Genomic DNA, 23,760 nt, shown 5'->3' on the forward strand with positions numbered 1-23,760 from the left:
CATTACTACTGATATTCTTCTACCGATCATATTTTCGTAATCTATATGTCCGAATTATCTTATTTTAGTATTTTATTATAGAAATATATAGCACTCATTTTTACAAAAATTAATCTTACGAAGTATATATATATATATATATATATATATATAATAAATACATTGAAATAAGAAAAATTTTCCTCAAAATCGTTAGATATTAAATTGCTTTATCGCGTTCATTAAATTGTTATACTATATTCAAGGCTTTAAATATCAAAATGGGAATAAAAATTACTCCTAAAATAAATTGTATTCAAATAATAAAATTTAATAAAGAATGTCATAAATTTTAGACTTGATTATATTTAAACAAAATTAATATCTTCTTCATTTATTGATAAATCTTTAAAAATTGCCAACTGTAATTCAATAATATTAAATTAATCAATGATAAATCGTAACGACTTTAAGAATATATATATATCTATATAATATGAATATAATCTACAGTTATAGAATATAATGATGTCATATATTAAAATCAAGATAATCATCACTGTATGCGCAGTGGCTTATGATGGATTTCAATTACACAAATATTTTAGTAGATTAATAATGCTGTTATTTATGAAGAACCGAATTAAAATTTATTAAAATTAATAATTATAATTACAATTATGTACATTAATGCAGAGAAAGAAAAATTAAATACTAACAAAAGTTATATAACCAAATCACATTGATATATTAATTTAACATTAACTGAGCAATTAATATTACTTTATCATAAATATTTGTATTTTATATATTTGTTATTATACTACTTATGAATTTACAGTCCTAATTCCATAATTCATAATGCAAGCATAGACGCGCGCGCGCGCGCACACACACAAACATACATGCGCACACATGCATACGTACACACACGTACATATGTACACATACACGCACACGCGCGCACGCAAACATGCATATACACACACGCATACATATACGCGCACACACGCACACAAAAACATGCATACTTACACCCATGCATGCACACACACACACATGCATATTTACACACGTGCATACACATACGCACGCCATACGTATATATATATATATATATACATGCTCCAAAAGTTTTCTGTAATTAATTTTATAGTATAAGTAATTATTTTAATAGTAGTATGCACATTTATTTATATTTATAAATTTAGAAAAATAAAAATTAATGTATAATCATAATTTTTAAACTAAAATATTTAATTAAATATTTTAATTTGCGTAAATAAATTGTTTGATCGCTTTAATTAGTATCGTTAATATAAAATAATCCACTATAAAATATATATGAAATGGTATGAAAAAAATATTTTATCATCTAAATAAATTTTACGAAATTAATACAAATGTTTGCAAGCCAAGATTACATAATAAACAAATACGAATATCTGCAATATATATAGAGTGTGTAATATTTTAACAAATTTGTTTATCGATCGGTCTTAATTTGCAATGTTTCCCTAAAAAAATTAATTTTTCAAAAAACAAGCACGAATTGAGTCAACAGACATTTTAGTAGAAATATATTACATATTATAGAAATAAACTATATAATCATTTCATTTTCACTATATAATTGTGGCGATGATAGATTTTCGGATAAAAAATAATCAAAATGAATGTTTTCCATTATTTTAATCTTGGACGCTGTTCATGATAAAATAAAAAAATACTCTTTATACCTTCAAAACAAAAACATTCCTTAAAAAGAAAAAATATAGCTATAATTAGGATAGCTCAAATTTCTAAAATTTATACTTCAATTAATTTAAATAACAGATATATATAAAAATAATCAAAAATCAAATGCTAATATTACTACATTCAGTTACGGCAATCAAATAACATCAATCAATTATCGTAATAAATTTAATTGATTATTAATTTTTATCTCAGGAATTTATAATACGAATGAAGGGACTAATATATTAAGATTTGTTGTCTGTCTCTTATTAATGAATATTCAAACCCACTACTTTATTTTGACGAAGTACGCGTTATTATTAATTTATTATACAGTCGATGAAATAGAAATTTACTATTATTCTTTCAGGAAACAAATGCTTAAGAATAATTTTACAAAGTAATCAAATTCGTGTTTTAAATTTTTTCTAAACTTTTTCAATTGATAGAATATAATAGACCGATCAAAAATGAAATTATTTCTGGACGTTTGACAACTACTTAAGAGAAGTAAGTACTAGACAATGTTAAATTTTCCATGTCAAAAAATATTAAATCTATGACAATATACTGTATTCGAGATAATTTAAATTATTATTTCAGAATAATATACAATAATAATATTATTAAGATATTATGTACCATTCAACTAATATTAAATTAAACCCATTAATGTGACTAATAAATAATATATAATTGTAAAAACTTATTATTACAATACCAATGAATAAGCAATAATTAATAGTATTCTTATATTATATATTTTTTGTCTTTATCATATAATTTATAAGATTCATTACTGAATATGTATATATATATTTTTTTTTTTTTATATTTTTCCGGTAAATACAAGTATAAATTACATATATGTATATATATATATATATATATATATATATAATTTTTTTTTCTACTAATTACGAATATTTTAATTTACAATTATCGTACTTGTTTTTGTATTAAACAGTAATAATGACTATGCAGAGAAATTTTTCTAATGCAAATTAATGAATATTTTCATAATATACGATTGTATGAAATTTCGTCTCCAAAGATGAAACATTTGTCAATTACGCTGACTTGATAGTTACCGACATCTTATAAAAGCTTATAATAATTAATAAAAGATAAGCTAAACTTCAACATAGAATTTCTACATACAGATATACTCATGTGTTCATATATATATATATATATATATATATATATATATATATATATAATCACATTTTATTTATACGTATGCGCGCACGCATGCATATACACATATATGTATAAACTCAGAGAAATATACATATAAACATTTATGCATTCATATACGTATAGTTGCATATACTATAGACATAATTTTTAAAATGTCTAAATTTTATTTAAATAAATCGGGAAACGTCAGTAAATTCAGTTAAAAAGGTCAGTAAAAAAATAATTATTTGACATAATAAGTTATTATAATAATTATTATATGATAATTAATTTATAAATATTATATAATGTTAAGGTAATCGAAAGTTTTTTAACGATCGCTCAAAAATATTTTAAATGCAATGTAGTTTATTCATATTAGAGCATAAACTAAATTGTTCTCACCTTGGACTGATAGGAATGAAACGCTTGAATTTTGTTATGTAATGTTTTACAATTCTATGCAAATTAAATTATTAATAATTATTTACAATTTGATTATGAATTTATATAATTTAGGTTACTTTATTAAATTGCTCGCCGTATGATTATATTGCATGTATGATGTCTATGATTATTATTTACTATTATCAGCTATAATTATCTATTTTTATGCTAGTGACTGTAATATCGAACAATAATATCGAATAAAATACGATTCTTGATTATAATGTGAAATATGATTAAGTAAATACTGTGTAAATCTAAAGTCTAGATCAAATTAAATTAGAGACACATTTATGGTGTAGCTTTTATTGAGTTATGTGAAAAATCTTGTGTAATCCGACTATAAATATATATATTTTTTTTTGATAAATTGAAAAATGTATGTATCAGTCGTCAGTAGTAGGGATATTTTTTCTTCAATTTTCACTAAGCAAACAGTTGTAGACTCGCGATATTATATACAATTTCCATTATTTCAACTCAATGCCATACTCATTACTTGCTCGTGTCACTATTAAACACGAGTGACTCTTAAATCTCATGGGCGATTATCATTTTTGTCATGCTTTGTTATAAATGTAGAAGAAAGCAGTAGTTGACAAAAATCTAAACTCCTTTAGCATAAATATAAGAATAATGCGATAAAAAGGCGATAAACCATAAAACGCGTCACGAATTTGTTGTTTTCACATCGAATACCCAAATGATTCATATTGCATCAGTGTTCCTTTCATTAACATTCGAAAGCACTTTATTATCTTTTTTTTTTTTTTTAACAATATTAGCGGAAGAGTATGCGAACTTTTTGAAGAAACTAAAAGAAATATCATGGAATACAACCGAGCCTTTCACTATCATGATATTTTTAAATATATATTTTAATTACTTATATTTAATATTTCGTACAGTTTATGACGATGAAAAGTATGTAAATAGTGCAGCAAAGTATAAATAAATTTTCTTGATTATATATTAAATCGAATTATTACGTAAATATGAAGTTGAGATTTACCTATTACATTTTAGTCAGCTTATTTATTTTTTTTCCATCGTTATGGATTCTTAAATATCTTATAGTAAATAAATGAAATTAGATGATATAAAGATTGCATTACAACCATAATGAAGAATTTAATTATACCTAATGAAAGTTCAAATTCACCAAACCATTTATTTGAATAAATATCCTAAAAATTTTAATTTAATATTGTTCTATTTATTAAATTATTTTTATTCAACTACATTATATAAAGCGAAGCGTATAATATTGAATATATATATTTCTATATCCATTATGCGTATAACAATAATAATTAACAATTAATACGTTCTAGGTATTCATTTTTTTTTTCAGTCATTAAAGAGTTCGTATGTTTCTATTGAAGAAAAATAATAAATATTAATAAATTGTACTTTATTTATTACTTATTTATTACAATGACGTTTATAATAAAAAAAAAAAAGAAGAAGAAAAAAGAAAAAAAAAACATGTTTCTATTATTATTCTTGGTATAATCAATTATGTAGTACATTTGACTTATTCGACATAATGCGAAAACAATGAATAATACATGCATAGATAGGGATCGATTATAAATATTCTCTGTATTGTTCAAAATTTTAAATTAAGAAAGATTGTTTTCATATAAACGAATCAATCGTTTAAAAATGATTCGCTAGTTGCATAAAAATTCTCTTACATAAACGTTTTAGAAAATTAAAAAACCTATTCTATCTCGAACAATAAAATTCAATTAACGCTGGAATATTTAAAATTAATGTATTTATATAGAAATTAAATAAATTGATATGCGGAGAAAAATGATATATGAATACGTTTTGTGAGTTTCCGTGATATAATAGTGATACAATAGTTCAGACAAGAATACAAACTTTTGTGTAAAAAATATTTATAATCATATAATGTTAGTTCGAGGGTCAACTAATATTTTAACTTTATTTTATATTTATATATTTCATATATATAAAACTAATAATTATAAATTTATATATAAAATATAAAAAATACTATTACGACTGAAATTTAATTTTTAAAGATTAAAAGTAAGATATTGCGCGGGATGGTAATAAGCGCACAACTAATAACATTCACATTTTAAAAATTTATAATGTTGCAAATGGAATTGAAAATTTACTTTAGCAATCTCATTGTAAACTATATTTAAAAAACATTAGATGCAATTGGATTATATATATATATATATATATATATAAGTTTAAAAGAATGCTCTCATGAACATTGCATACTGTAATTTTATGTAAATGTAGAGCAATATAAGACCGTTATAATATATTTACATATAATATCAATATGATGTAACGTATAATTAATGCGATTAATTTATTAATATATGCTCATTATTGCAAAAAAAAACGTCTAAAAATGTCTTACTGAAAAGTATAGCAATATAATCGTTTCTATGCATTTATCATAATTATTTGAATGAGTAATGACTTTAAATGATTATTGTTGCCTTTAAAATGCCAATATTTATTTGCTAAACAAATTCTCGTTTAAAGAAACAATAATAATTCAAAGTACATTTAAACTTGAATTTTCACCATCTATTCGATATATCGCAAGTTGTCGAGAGCGACGGTAATAGAGCTAAATGGGGCAAACGACGGGTACTTTACTTCGTAATTCGTAGATTGGCTGGTCAGTCGCGTACCTCATCGAATCTTATAGATATCGAGACTCTTCTTTATCCACGTCGGGTCAATGACTGTCCGAAATCGTCAAAATAAATTATGAAAAATCATGGCAACGAATGCCTGTAGTGGAGAAACGTCAGCCAACTCGTCCGCAGGTGTAATAAATATTTAAACTCCGCGACGCGTATCCTGATTTTTCTAGACATTTGAGCTGAAATGCGCATATCGATGAGAAAGTTTGTCAATAGAGAGATGAGAAATGATAGAATTAGAACAGCTTCTAATTGGTCCACTAAGTATCTGTCGAGAGCTTAAGTGTATGTACTGTTTACTATAGATAAAAATGCGCTCTTCAAGTCTTGATAATAATCAATAGATATAATAGAAATATTTATAATGCAGCTGTATTTATAACTATATATGTAGAAATGTCATATGTCTAATTGAAATAATGATTCATGACAGAAACATGCAATAGTCACCGATTTCATGGCATGTCGAATGACATTTCAAACGCATTGAATGGATTTTTACATTTTAAATGAGAATTTTTTTTATTTTCACATTCCGGAAGGGTATTTTTACATTTTGATGTAACCTGGTTCTGACATAATGTTTTTGGAAACTACTTATGTCACTTCATATATATATATATATATATATATCGCCTAAATTTTTTAGTAATTAAAAACAATTATTATTTATTAATATATTCGGAACATTCATAGATAGCGCAACGTACTTGTTATTATTTAAAAATTATATCAGTCTCGCCAAAATAAATATTGATTTATAAAATTAATATCATTAGAGATTATAAATGAAATGAGACTAGGGGGACGTGCTAAAAAAAAGTTCGATAATTCATAAAAGAATCACAATTTTGACTTTACAATTTTAACATATACTTAAGATTTTAATAGTTTAAGGAGATTACGAGAAAGTAAATATATGCATTTCTATTTTTAATTTAATCATGCAAACATATTTAATTTTTGATAAATTACAACCAGAATATCAAACGAATTTAAAATAATTAAAGCATAAAATAGCATCTTAAATAAACTTCAAAAAGTTATTGCATTTTCATAAATTAATTATATTTTTATTTTATTACGAAGTCTTGCATAACATAAATTTTTAATATTTTCAAACAATTATTATAGCTACTTTTGTAAAATAATATTATAATCAATTTAAGAAGTTACGTATTTATAATTAAATGCATGTTTTTCTCAAAAGTTATGAATTATCATTTTTTTTAATTTATTTAATTTATAATCATTAAATTTTTTAAATTTAAAAATTCTTACTTCTAATTAATAGAGTTTTCATTCTTTATTTAATTAAAAATATGCCTTTTCCTATGTTCAGCAGTATTAGTTTATTATTACCTTATATTTTTAATCTAAATTTTAATTACGTTTCACTAAATTGCACTTATAATTCGACACGATATAAAACTGCATTGTCCTAAAAAATTAAAAATTTTTCATATCCTGTATATAAACATGATAAGGTATTTCAAAATTAAATTAAATAAAACAACGATATGTTCATTATAAAAAATATATTGAATATTGACGATAAATAAATATTGTTAAATCAATTAAAATTAAATCGAATACAATATCTTTCACTATATTTATATAATTTCAATTTTACTGATATATATATATATATATATTTATTTTTTTTTCATTTTTCTTGTTTTTTTTTGTTTTGTTTTTTTTTTTTTTCAATAATAGAATACAAATTTTCTACGTAAAAACAATATTTACACTACGCTATTTGCCGTTGATCAATCTAATTCCGTATATAATCAGGTGTAAGATAGTTAATTGAAAATCAATTTAGATTATTAAAGCTTCATAATATGCGAATTATGAACTAAATAATAAATACAAATTTAAATCATTGGACAAATGAATTTTACAATTTATAAATAATTTAAAATACAAATCATATAAAGAATTTTATTATTTCAATTTCAAGCAAGTATGGATTTACATATTATAAAGCATAAAAATGCATCTACAAAAAAAAAAATAAAAGTATTACTATTGAATGTTATATAAAAATTAAGAAATTATAAATATATTGCTTATGTATTATAATTTTATATTTACAATATACATAATTGCAAAATACAAATTTGTCTCCAATACCCTTATCGTTTATATGCAAAAGTATTATAAAATTTATAATTTTATTTTTATTTATTGCTTAATGCTAAATGTCTTTATTTAGATATGATAGGAAAATATTCAAATACACAAACTCTGTAAAAGATTAATAAATTATTAATTAATTGTAAATAAAGAATTTATTCTTTTTTCTTAAAATTTATAATATCAACAATCCAATAGAAATTTTAATATAATAATATTTTATTAATGCTTTAAATTAAAATTTATATAATTGTGTTTTTTTTTATACATCAATAATTTCAAACTAAAAAATAAGGCTAAAAATAAAACAAATTAATTTTCTAACTAATACGTTCGTATTATATACTATGTTATTTAACTTGTTATATACATTAAAAATTCTATTACCTAATATAATTATCATAAATGCATTTGATAGGTAGAAGTGAATAAAATACATTTAATGAATGTGTAGTAAAATTTTATTCTTGTAATTTTTAAATTATTTTTTCGTTGATTGTAATATTTAATGACTAAGTTATTAAAAAATATATTATTGAAAAAGCATAATGTGCGATAAATATAAAATAATTTTAAATTTCATAATAAATTAGATAGATTTTTAATAATTACTATATATATTACATAAGAAGAAATATTTTATTTTAAACAAATTTTTAAATTATGTCCATTCATATTTAAGAATACTTTAATAGCAAATATTTGAATATTTTCTTTCAATATGGCATAACATAATTATATATAATATAAGAGTGTATAATTATTAATATATAAAATAATGAAAAATAATGTAAAATATAAAAGGTAATTAAAATATATCAATTGTTAAGTAATTGATAAATAACAAATTTTAAAATAGATAATTTTCTATGTATAATCGCTCATAATATATAATTATACCAATAATACAAAATTCTTTCTGTATAAAATTATCAATGACGTATCATATATAATAAGAAATCTATCGATCTGCAATTCTCAATAATTACAACTTTTTGATTATAAGCTTATTGATTATAAATTAAAATACAGTATATTGTTCAAATTTATTTTGCGATTGTAATCATTTTTATATATTTAATATATTTTCAAATGGATGTGAATAATGCAATTTACAACGTAATTAAACATAAAAATATTACAAATATTTAAGATAAAAGTATTTTACCGTATACGAAAATTTAACCGAAGACTTGATTAGCCAGATAAAACTAAATATTTTTAGCAAATTAATTAGCAAAATTCAAAATACTTTGTCATTTTTTTTTTTTTTTTTTTTTTTTTTTTTTTATATTAAAAAAATTCTTTTGACAGTTATAATGGAAAAGATATAATTAGAACTTTAAAAAATAAATTAATTTTTAAATGAAATATATTTTATCAATTTATATAATTATTATAAAGATCGAATATACATAAAGTAATAATCTCCAAAAATTCACTTCGCTAATTATTTTTAACGTAACATATTTTAAAATAGCTAAATAATTTACATGATTGTACATTTTAAAACATGTTCAACATATGATATTTTGTATAAAAAATATTGTATTGTAATTGTTATAAAAACTATTAGATTTAAATCTTAATTTTTCTTTTCTTTTTATATTTGACACTAACTGAGTAAAACAAATATTTATACTTTAAAAAAAAAAAAAAAAAAATATACGACAGTTTGTAAAGAATCTTTTATAAAAATATCATACATGCAACAAATTTTTTAAATTTTCTTATTTTTGTAAGCGGTTGAAATTTATATTTTTAAAATCTTCTCTAAGATACGTCAGTCCTGTTTGCTTTAACCAAATAAATTCGCTTGCCAGTTAGCTCGAAATTCGTAATTTTCTTGATTGTAGCAAATAATTTATTTAAACAAAAATAACAAATATCAATGTTTTGTGCTTGCTTATGTGTATTTGTATATAATGTTTACATTTTAAAAATGTTTTCAAAATTCTCTGTTAAAATTTAGTAATAAATTGTTTGAATTATTCAAAATAAATTTCAAAACCATGAATAATATAACTAATTGGAATTATTACGCGATATATTATATTTGCACTTATTGTATATAAGTAAAAAAATATAAATTTATGAAACAATGTATAAAATTACTTCAACAATATTTTTATAAATATTTATTATACTATCATAAATAATTAAAAATGTCCTATATAATTGCATTAGCATCTACAGTATCATATGCGATATTTCCAAACGTATGAAATTTATTAATTTTAAATTTCGATTATCTGCAAGTTTATGTCTACATGATCAAATTTTTATTTATAATTTCGAAGTAAATATTAATAATTACGTTAGGCGCTTATATTAGATAATCACATTCCTAACAGAACTCACTGTAAAAAAAAGATTATTTCAAATATTGATATTAAATATCAAAATATTTAATTAAGACTCTGTATAATTAGTTAAACAACATGTTCATAATATTTAATGAATATTAAATCATCAATCAAATACTTCATTATTTCATTCATCTCAAGTATTTTCTAGTTTAAATACATTAAATTATTAATTACACTAATTCACGCGCGTAACACACATACACACACACGCACGCACACGCGCACGCACACGCACACACACGCACACACACACACATATTTATTATTTCGGTGGTTGCTCTGTAAGCATAACGTAAAAAGTCTTTATGTAAAATAAATTTTATTAAGAAATCTATGGGACTTTTCGAATCTTTCCGATATATATAAAATATTCATATGACCTTCACAATAAATTGGATTTTACAAGCTTTATTTATATCACTTTTAAGCACTAATATGACAGAATAATTATAAATGTATTATGTATTACTTGTAGTTTTATATAATTATAAAAGTGTGTATTTGACTAACATTATTTTTATTAAATTCGTATTTATACTTTTCATATTTTACCAAAATGTAATTCAGATAAGTGTATGTCATAAAACAGAATAGAATTGATAATTTTTTCGGAAGTTTATTCCAATTTATTCTTTATTTTTAAATGTCTTGTAGAATTTTTATAAAATTGCATACAGTTGGTATGCACATTAATCAAATATAATTTGTCTTATATTAAAAGATAATTAAATATAACGCTAGATTTCAATATGAAAAGCAAGAAAAGATTTGTCGTATACATGTTCTTCAATTTATATTTTCAGGCGAATATTGTACTTATTTTAAGATATGCTTGGTAAACTCTAGAAAAATCACTTCTATTTTTCACCATGTAGTAGAAAGAGAAAATTTGTCTCATCACGATCTTCATGCTATGCAAGCGATACTGAATTTTTATGAGGTAATAAATCATAGAGTAGCACTACTACTCCAAACCTGTATTTTCAGTATAGTTTTTCGCATCTACATATACGATATTGGAGGCAATAACAATAATAGAAATTAGAACAACGCTGATAACGATTCTATAACTATATAACGAATTGAATACAAAAGATAGATGCTATTAAAAGAATTTAAATAAATAAAACGCAAATAAAAAATCTACTACTTCATCATTCAAAATATTTAAGTCACAATAATGGCTTTTCTAAATTTATATATGCAAAGTCTCATGGAGTTCTTCATTTTCATTTTCATATCGATAAGCCTTATCAACATTATTTTATTTCTATTGGCATTATTTATCTTTTCGCTAAATTTAGTTGTTTTTTCCTTTTACAAAAGAGAAACTGATCTAAAAATACTTTATGTAAACTTCATATCATAGTCACGATATAAAAAATTATGTACATTTTCTTTTTTTAACAAGTAATTCAAATTAACTTAACTTGTTATCAAAAGTTCTTCTTTTTTTTTTTTCAAAAGACTTGACTTTTATTTTGAATATCGAAGAGATTGTTCATTCAATTTATACAAGTTATATCCACCAATACAAAATTGAATACTTTATATTCCAGAAAGCGAAGAACCTTTTTATAGGTAATCTATTATAATTGTACGGTATCGTCGGTATCGGTTTTAACAAATATAAAAATAATTAATATATAATTGATTCTACTTTGCGGCCTTATTTTAAATTGCATTGTATAAAGAATCATATCTACTTTAGCAAGTGAAATAGAAATTAATTGAATAAGAAGAATAGCTAATATCACTACTCCAATCGTTCTAAATTATAAAATTAACAATCAATTAAAACTATAGTAAAAAAAAAAATAATAATAAGCACTTGATAAACTTTAAAAACTAAAATAAATTAATAAATTTCATACATTATTTTTATATTATTTCAAAAAACAAATATATATATATATATATTTTTTTTCTGCTATTAATTCTCAATAATAAATTTCAAAATCATCTAACAATGAGTTTTAATTTTTTAACCGGACAATAGTCAAATTATTTTAATAATTTTATATATATTAAATATAAAAACTGATTGCTTCGTCTTCTAATATGTTTTAAATATTTTACCAGAAATATATATTAGGATTAGTAAATTATACTGTAAAATATACGATATATATATATATATATATATATATATATATTCATATTGAGTTTTTTTTTTTTTAATTAGAATTAACATACTTGATTCATATAAACAAAAATTATAATACCAAAAAGCACTAATTATATTATAATGATAACTATATGCAAGGTATATATAATATTCCAAATATTTTTTATATTTCAAATTTAAAGGCAACAATTCATTTATTCTGCCTGATTATTTTAATAAGAAAGAAAGTATTATTTATTATAAAAAGCGTTTAGTCGATATATTTGGTGGCCATACATTAAAAACTATATTAAATTATAATTTAATAAATATTAATGAAAATTTGTTATCAAACACTTTTGTTTTATTGGAAAATAAAATAAAATACGATAATACGTAATATGATAGTATATAAATATATTATATATATTATTTTCTTAGTTTTTAAAATTTTTGAAAGTAATACTAAACCTTTAAAAATTCTTTATGAATTAAATATTGCATATTTGACATATATTTGATATACTTCAATGCATAAATATTATATATCAAATTTTATTTTTCCATGAGTACTAATGTAAAATAAGTAATATATATATATATATATATATATATATATATATATATATTATGATATATCTATGAACAAGCAATTCTATTAAAGTTTTGAGAAAAAATAATTTAAAAAAAAAAACCACTTCCAATATTGTGTATAACTACGTTGTTTTATTTGAGTTTCATTTCCAAATTGAAAATCTATATATTTAATATTGAAATATATATGTTAGGAATTTTTCTTTTACATTACAATAGTATAATGAAAATATGGCCACATTGTGTATTAGAATCTGAATTTTAATAGATTATTAAATAATTAATGCATCGCAATATTAAAATTCTTTTTAAATATTTTTAAAAGTAATTTAATAACATAGTTAAACATTCATGAGGTAGTATCACCTTAGGTAGTGATTTAGTTATTTAATAAATTGATTGATGAAATTATGTAAAGCCATATAATTTAATTAAATGCAATTAAATATAATTAGCTTTAATTAAAATCACTGGCTATAATTCCAACTAATTATATAAAATAGAAATTTTACTAAAATTAATTATCATAATAAACTACTGAAATTTCGATATAGAACTTTTTATTCATTTTTCATTAAGAGCATAAAAGTTTTACTATGAATTATGTTTTGCTCTTTATATTTATTTAAAAATATAAATCACTGGAACTGCATTTATTACAGTTATATAAAATTTTAGATCAAAGTTTCAGAGTATGAAAAATTAATGGAAAATAAAAATAGAGGGATCTAAAATTACTTTATGAAAAATACAATATGTAGTTCACCTAACTCGTATCCGGGATAAATTTAATGAAATATATTAAAAAAAATTTAATTATTTTTCAGTAATTAATTTATTTAATATATATATATATATATGTGTGTGTGTGTGTGTGTGTGCGTGTGTGTGCGTGCGTGCGCGCGCGTGTGTGTGTGTGTCTGTGTGTGTGTCTGTGTGTTTTAATATTATTATTTTTAATACAATAGTATTTTTCTGTTTTAATAATAATTATTATTTTAAGACACTGAAATTTTTAATTTTCACAACTATGCTCAACTAGCGATAAAAAAATTGTTTTAAAATAAAAAAATGTTTTAAAAAAAAAGTATTTTTACGCTTTTAATCGAAATTTATTAAAAAATTTGTATTTTAAACTAATTAGTAAATGTTTAAAAAGTTTTAAATGAATATTTTTTTATGATTGCTAAAATATTATATAGATATATATCTTTTAATTTGTAATATTGTTATTATTATATTATAAATGAAGAAAGAAATGTAAGTGGCATAAATAAATAAATATAATAATTAATATAATTGAAGTTTGAACAAAATTATTAAAATTTTAGTAAATCTATAAATGAAATACATATTTTTAGTAATAAACAATATATTTCTTAATTATTAATTTAAATCTTACATACTTTTTTCGTTTTTATTTGTTTACATTTGAATAATGTAATTAATGTTGATTATAAATATAAAAATTCGTAGGTTATTGATTTAATCAGCAGCTTTTATATGTTAAATTATCTATAAAAATTGTTTGCAAACAGCTTGATAATTTCTCACCTGATACTTATTTTTTAAGACGTAATAGACGTTTTTTTTAGCTAAATAGTGCATACGTATTTGAATTTGCATACGGCAATTTGAATTCATGTATCTTTACAAAAATTTATAAGATTTATTTTTCATGATACTTTTGCATAAAAAAAAATAATTAGAAAAGCATCGACTCATTTTACTAAATATTTCCCTTCTAATTTTTTAACTGGAATTCCTAGGTTACCAAGTTCGAAACTACTAAATTATTTCAATATATTCCAATGTATTCGCCGTTTCGTTTCAACATTATACTAATGACGTTGTTTATAGCTGAAATAAATAATGTTTAAAGTATAATTATTATTATTTGCCAATTTTTTAGTAATTTTCATGTAAATTCATAAAATATAAATTTAAAAAAGAAAAATAAATAAAAATCATTTAACATTTTTTTTTCATATGTGAAAATAATGGATTTTCTAACTGGATAACTGATTAATAAATTAAAAATTAAAAATTAAAAATTAAAATTAAATTTTAAATTAAATTTAAATAATTAAATTAAATAATAAAATAATTAAATAAAAAATGAATATCTTAAAAATTAAAATAGTAGAATCTACGTGAGTTAAGAATAAATTAAAAATAAACCTTAATTATAAACGTAGACGATATCGCTAAATAAAATATATAACATAAAAATAAAAAATAAAATAATAATTACAAACCGCAATAACTTACTAGCAATATAATAATAACAATAATTTAACTTTCATAATAATTGGCAACCGAAGTTTATATTTATTAGCAAGAAATAGGATCGATAGGTAATTGGGTGCTCAGTCAAATGGCTGACAGTTAAAAAATATATATTTTCTTACTACAAATATCAGTCAATCTCTACTTTCAATAAATATTGTTGTCACGCTTCAATAACTGAAATAACCAATATATAATAATATTTTTAAAGATACAAAATAAATCTGGTTCTTTAAATTCTAAAGAACGATAAAAATTTATTCTATAATTCGGAAAGTAATTTATTTGTACTAAATTATAAATAAACTATATAACAGTTTTTTTGTACATCAATAGTTAACACACAAATGGATAATATGTAATATTACTTTAATAAGTAAAGCAATTGCTTATTTACATAGTAATGTAATAGATTCTTATACAAAGATAAGTTTATAAAAAAAAAAAAAAGAACAAAAAAAAAACAAAAAAAAAACAAAAAAAAACAAAAAAACAAACAAAAGTACAGTACCTATTGGAAGGATTATTTAAATTACAATTATAAATCAAAACAAAATCTTAATATAGAGATAGCAACAATTGAAAGAATATCTTATCAACAATATCTTAATTATGTAATTTAATCATTTATAATAATAGGGAATTTTATTAAATTGTTTATACCAGATGGTATAAAATAAAATTAAAATTATTGATTTTATTTTATTGCTTTTTAAAAGAAATTCAAATTTTCACGTAAATGAGCTCTCCAAATTTATATTACATCCTTAAATAATTATACAAAAAATTATTTATTAATTCTTTACAGAAGTATAACATTATTAACATTAAATTTTGGTTGTGCATGTGGTTGGTGAGACAACAATAGGAAGCCAATTACAGTCCAATGTCTTATATTTTATAAAAATAGAAAAAAATTTTCCTTTTACTCGTATAACTATATGATATAAGTGAGGTGCGAAGTAAATGTTATAATATAATCGCACGATTATTTATTTAGTTAATAATATAGTCAAGAAATATATGTATAAAAGTATTGTAAAATTGCTATATTATGAATCTTATGAAAGAAATTAATATGTAAAATTGAGCTGAATTGTATGTTGGGGCGGAATGAATTTGCCTAGTTTCGATTCACGTTACAAGCTTAAAGTTTACTTTCCTAATCAAATGTTTAGCACTCGAGCGGCCTACGTGCGTAAATTTATTTTATTTAAACGTAGTCGATTTCTCAGCTGTGCTGATAATAAACCGAGGGAGGAGTATTGACCAGGTGAGACCATCTGCTCGAGCCGATATCATACCAACATTAGATATTCTAATCTTACTCATCCGCTTGGCCGTTTCTAGACATTGGCTAACGTATTTGCTAGTCAAGCCACAACTGCAATAATCTGAAATTATTCGATGAGACGGCATCTACGTATGCACCACAGCATGAAAAAAGCTTAACGCGAGACCATTGAGTCCAGAAATCTAATTAAATGTACCAGCACATAAGTTCTCCCGTAGAGTCATAAATTCACAAAAGGTCATACTTATGACCATGGGAGATTACAATGATGATAATTTTCAGTTTTAATGGCATGTACTTAACATTAAATTTATGCCTGAATTGCAACAACGAGAACTTGGATCGCGGCAATATAATCTTATGAAAAAATAATATAATAATCAATATAATTTTATGATTTTGCTATGAACATACAAGTTTTCTTCTGCGTTAACGTAGTCCTTGATATTTAAGCAAGTCGTATCCATCTCGATTAATTATTAACTATGATTTATTTATTATATCATTCATTGTTTAGGTAAATTAACGGATAGCTTCACACATTTGGCGAGACTATCAAATAGAGACATAAGGATTTATAATTTTAATATTAAAATTTTAATATAAAACATAACTAATACCATACACCATGGGAATTCTCGTACCTTTAATGACTGCAGAATACTGCAAACAATCAAACTAATATTAATTGGATTAAACTAATATTAATTAAACTAATATTATTGGTTAAAAATCAATATAAATGATCATAACATGCAATTTGTATAAGATTTTGCTATATTAAAATTATTTTATATCTATAAAATGCTCGTAATCCTAGCTGATTGTAATAAACCGTTAATCGAATTTTTATCAGAAATGTTAATATAAACATTTAATCTACACGTAGAAATTTACATCTATATATAAATATATTAATATTTTACATAACTTACTGTTTGTTAACTTTTACCGACGCTATTTTTATAATGCAAAATTTTGTAAAATTAAAATTAAACATTTTCATAGCTATTTTGCGAATTCCTTGTCCAATTTAGCTATTCATTCATTCGGTAACATTTTTCCTCAATATATTTGATTATCTTTAATTTGAAATTGTCGATGGTATTACTTTTTACGTTCATACAAATTATAAATAAATTGAGAACTCATGTTTACTAATGAACTGATTTAAATGTAATTATTCGGCTACAAAAATATCAAAACATAAAATTAGCCTTCTATTATTATGTAATTGTAAAAAACTTCTTTTTCTTTATTGTTTTTATAAATTTTATTCTCTCTCATGAACATTTTAACATAAATAAATAATGAAAATTTTTAATGTTATTCAAATATAATTTTCAAATTATTATAAACAAAAAATTATCGCCATACACATTGATACGCAAATTATTTGCCAAAAAAACTCAATGCCAAATAATTATTTAGGTTTTGTATTTTAATAGTGAAATGCCAAATATGATATTCGTATACTATCTTACATATCATTTGAATAAGTTTATATATTTGAATATTTCAAGTATTCCAACAATTACTATATCATTAATAAAAACAAAAAATTAAAAATTAAAAATTAGGTTTTGTATTTTAATAGTGAAATGCCAAATATGATATTCGTATACTATCTTACATATCATTTGAATAAGTTTATATATTTGAATATTTCAAGTATTCCAACAATTACTATATCATTAATAAAAACAAAAAATTAAAACTGAAGTATTTAATTTTTTTTTAATTTTATCAATTAATATAATTGAGTTGTAAAATTTGCATGTATGAAAAAATAAAAGAGAAACGCTAAATTACATTTTCTTACTGAATCAACAATAAATCGGTAGGACATTATAGTAGGTAGAAAAGTTATACTAGTATTAATTTTCTTTTAATGCAAATTAAATGATAATTTTATTTCCTCATTTATATATGAAAAAAAAAAAAAAAAGAAAAACGATATACGTACGAATATAAATATAAAACGTTGAATTTATTCTATCATAATAATATTAATTAATAATAAATTTTATGATAATATTACATATGAAAAGTAGCATTGAAAGCCATCGGAATGAGAATAGATCATTAGAGGCTTCTAAATAATCTATCTTTCTGTGCTCATTATTATTAATGTTAATACTGATTATTAAGAAACGTTGCAAATTTTTTTAAGAATAAAAATGGAATGCTGAAAAATAAAAATGATTTGCCAGGTTATTCGTGAATTAGTTATTATTCACCTTTTGAACATTTGAATAAAAGAATGAATTTTTGTGACGAATAAAAAATTTTCAACATCCGAATGATGCGAGTGATCGATGTTTCAATTAACACGAAAATTGCATGATAACATTGAAATTGCCAGGGCTAACTCCATACCATCATGAATTTTTAAAATTCATGCCTTCCAAATGGCAATATTAAATTAATTATTGAGTTTCACCATTAATACATTTAAGAGATTAAATTTAATTATACGAGTGCATATACAAAGTCTAATAAATAATTTCTTGAAAATTAATTGTAATTTTTAGGGAAAAGGATCGAATATGATAAAGCGCTTACGATACAACAATTTTCTTCGATTGACTTTTACTTTTAACCCAATAACCCATCCCTTGATTTTATATTGCACAATAATAAAACACTTAATGCTTTATGCATTTTGTTATAATCACTTTTATAGGGACACAAAATTTGAATAAATACACAGAAATACAATAGATAATATTGAAAATTATTTAATATTTAAATCGTGCCATCATTTCTATTATACGTTAAATGAAGTATTATTAAAAATATCATTTTTCAGGTCATTAAAAAGTGATGGAACATTAAAGGATTCTCAAAAAACGATTAATGACGCAATATTGATCCAAGAGGAAACAAGTAAATGCTACAGCATTTTCTCTCTTGCTATATTTTTCTAAGTTCTTTTACATGAAGCGCATTACATGATGTTAATCATATTACACGAACAATTTTTTATGCTTATTTTTTATTAATAGCCAAAAATATAATCAATAGTTATAAATCGTTCGTTCTAATCGATTAATATTCTAATAAATAAGTTTTCATATGCATACATAATTATACAAGCTAATCAAGCTTTTGACTGTTAATAATTCGTCTTCATGAACAAAAAAAATAATAAATAAATAAAATAAAATAAATAAATAAATAAATAAATACACAATATTTAAAATTTAATTTCTTCTTAAATCAATGTATTTTTTAAATTATAAGATTTAAGATTTTGTAAGCATTGAAACATTTAATAAGGCAATTATGATTTTACATTTATAAAGTAAATATTCCATATTTATAATCTGTAAATCAGTAACTCTATTTTTGACTTAATGCCATCGATCTCAATTGTAATTATATTGAAAAAACATTTTTATTTTTATAATAACAATGCTCTTTATCATAATAATAATGTTTAAAGTGTTTAATTATATTCTCGCGTCGCGATCAATAAGAAATATAATTTCAGACGAGAAATAATATTCATGCTTATATATTTGTCGCACTTATAGTATTTCTGTAATAACAAGCTACAATAAGCGGTGCCTTTAAAAATTAAGTATCCTATTCATCTGCTATTTCAAATAACTGAAACTGAAATCCTATTATTATATCGTTCGAGTGATGTAAAGAATCTTTATACAAGAAAATGTTAAACTGCTAAAAGAATTTGCAAAAGTTGTACTGTCATTGAAAAAGATCATTTAGGATATGAATAAATTGTTTAATTGTTTAATCTTCTAGGGTGTCGCTTGATTATAATAAGGATTAAATTAATCGAAAATTTATACGAACATTTAGCATTCCAAAAGTTCTTCAATAGATTTTGAAAATGCTCCAAATATAATTAATTCATAGTTTTTTTTCTATCCTAATATAGATTTGAAAATCAAATTATAGACTACTGTTGTTGTTGTTGTTGTTGTTGTTGTTGTTGTTGTTGTTGTTGTTGTTGTTGTTGTTGTTGTTGTTGTTGTTGTTGTTGTTGTTGTTGTTGTTGTTGTTGTTGTTGTTGTTGTTGTTGTTGTTGTTGTTGTTTTCGTTGTTATTATTATTATTATTATTATTATTATTATCATTATCATTATCATTATCATTATCATTATCATTATCATTATCATTATCATTATCATTATCATTATCATTATCATTATCATTATCATTATCATTATCATTATCATTATCATTATCATTATCATTATCATTATCATTATCATTATCATTATCATTATCATTATCATTATCATTATCATTATCATTATCATTATCATTATCATTATCATTATCATTATCATTATCATTATCATTATCATTATCATTATCATTATCATTATCATTATCATTATCATTATCATTATCATTATCATTATCATTATCATTATCATTATCATTATCATTATCATTATCATTATCATTATCATTATCATTATCATTATCATTATCATTATCATTATCATTATCATTATCATTATCATTATCATTATCATTATCATTATCATTATCATTATCATTATCATTATCATTATCATTATCATTATCATTATCATTATCATTATCATTATCATTATCATTATCATTATCATTATCATTATCATTATCATTATCATTATCATTATCATTATCATTATCATTATCATCATCATCGTTATAAATATTATTATTTCTGTTGTTGTTTTTGTTATTATTGTTGTTGATGTTGTTGCTGTTGTTATTGTTATTGTTTGTTATTAAAATAATTGTAATGAAATTATGACGCAGATGTATAAAAAGAAAGTCATATAATGAAATAAATCGTGAATAATTTTAACACTTATTATTTACTTTTTCTTCACGAAAGACAAAAAAAAAAAAAAAAAAAAAAATTATCTTATGCTTTTGTCACAAATATACGTAAAATAACGTAATTACCTACATCATTCTTATATTAGAGGGATAAATATTCACAAATATACATGTCGATTGAGAATATACACGAGATGTGCGATAATACCAACACTATAATTAAAAGCCTTAAAGTCGGCATCAAAATTCCTATAAAAAATTTTACAACATTTTACACTCGTGCTACGTTAATATTTTTACTATAACAATATCGCCAAAGTAAACTAAAATCATGAAAGCCTTAATTTTTAATCAATCTAAGTCACGTTCTAGAATGCGCTACAACACTGGCTCAAATGCCTTAGTGTTCTTCTTCTTCAAGTTCACATTAATTACATTTAATGGCATGTCGGATAATTACATAGCACTCGAGCATTATAATTAGCGTCAACCCTACGTCCATGACAACCAATGATATCCCCCGACGTCAATGAAGCGTTAATTCAGCGTAGCGCCGTACGTTGACATATGAAAAGTGAAGAAACGAGAAAACCGCGAGCGGAGCCGTCGTGCGTCACGGACGCGCGACCTTGAAATGAAAAAGCGCGTACCCTGCCACGGACAAAGAACACCCCGGCACACCAAGCGTAACTTGGACTCGACCTTCTAGGGCTCGGCGTGTCATCCTCGGACAAGGCCTTGGACCCGGGCTGCGAGCCCCCGCCTCGATTCAGCGTGACTAACGTATCCGAGGCCCAACTCGAGGGCCGCATCTTCAGCGAGAGCGTGCGGAGCCTTTGGAGATCGGGACCACGGGACAGCCAGACCCGCCAGAACCGGGGCCTCAGGCAGTGCGAGCTGAGGCGCGAGCTCGGGCTACTCAAGCCCCAGACCCAGGCCCCGAAGCGACCCGGTGACGTCCACCAGGTCCATTGCAGCTTCCAGAACGAGCGCCTCAGAATGCCGTACATTGACAATTAAATTTCCTTTTTGATGACGCGGGGGTGCGTGGGAGTCTTGCCTTTGACAACCCCTTGCCATTTCCCGCTGCTTATCTTACCTTCCTCCATTTCAGGCTGGCCTCCTTTCTTTTACGTATTCGCCTGGAATGGCATTCGCATGTCAAAAGTAAGGCTTTCACGGCGCCATACCCCCCCCCTACCCATCCCCTCCCATCACGCCCTCCTACTCTCAAATAATTGAGCTTGATCCGAGCTCTGGACCGCCCCACTTTTACTTTTTTACAATCTCGCCGCGCAATGCAATCCTGTCAAAGTTAAGGTCGTCGTGAGAGGGACGAGGGAGGCCTTTTCGTTACGGCTTTAAATTAATTATTCGAAGCGTGATTTTTTCTTTTCTTTAAACGCATTATCCGCGGCTTGAATTCCAATGAATGTGAATTTAACTCTAATGGGCCGTGCACTCGCATTATCACCCGGTTAATTAATAGAAGGCCAAGACTCTTTAGCATTAATTTAATTCAAAGCTTCGTGTAGATTTATTGAGCTTAGGAACATTATATTAATAATTATTTTAACATGATAGAATGTTGTCCCTCGTACTTTAACATTCGCATGCGTTTAAACGCCATTTTTCAATGATAATGGCCATTCAAATTGAAAAAAATATAAAATGCTGAAACTACTGCCTAGATTCGTCAATAATATTTTCGAATATTATTATTAATAATACTGCGCAAATAAATACATATAATTGTCGTGACATGAAAATCACGAATAATATAATATCTATTCAAATGAAATTTAATAATAAAATAATTAAAATATTAAAAATAACTTCTGGTTTTATACAATTATTCGATGTAGCGTGTACAGGATTTTTCGTTTCGTCAAATGATTTCACCTTCTCAAATTAAAATTAATATTAGAAAAATTATGCTACGCTTATGATACTATTTAAAATTATGAATATTCAAAAGTATTCCCAAATTTAAACAATAACAACTGTTAAAACACGAAATCCTCCGTATAATCGAGAAACTTTTACACATCTTTAAATTATGTTTAGCTCGACAAAATTTAATTAAACATTTTCATTTAATTT

At 23.2% G+C, this 23,760-nt stretch overlaps 1 protein-coding gene across 1 annotated transcript in view; it reads left to right on the forward strand.

The window, feature by feature from the left end:
• LOC105363676 (uncharacterized) overlaps nt 1-22,677 on the forward strand; it is a 55,663-nt gene extending 32,986 nt beyond the window's left edge. Inside the window, exon 3 of the mRNA XM_011501427.1 lies at nt 22,367-22,677. Within this exon, the coding sequence (XP_011499729.1) occupies nt 22,367-22,677 (311 nt within the window). The remainder of the gene's footprint in view (nt 1-22,366) is intronic.
• Nucleotides 22,678-23,760: the final 1,083 nt, after the last annotated feature.

The sequence above is a fragment of the Ceratosolen solmsi genome, unplaced genomic scaffold, assembly GCF_000503995.2.
Source record: "Ceratosolen solmsi marchali unplaced genomic scaffold, CerSol_1.0 scaffold3, whole genome shotgun sequence".
NCBI classification, from domain to species: domain Eukaryota; kingdom Metazoa; phylum Arthropoda; class Insecta; order Hymenoptera; family Agaonidae; genus Ceratosolen; species Ceratosolen solmsi.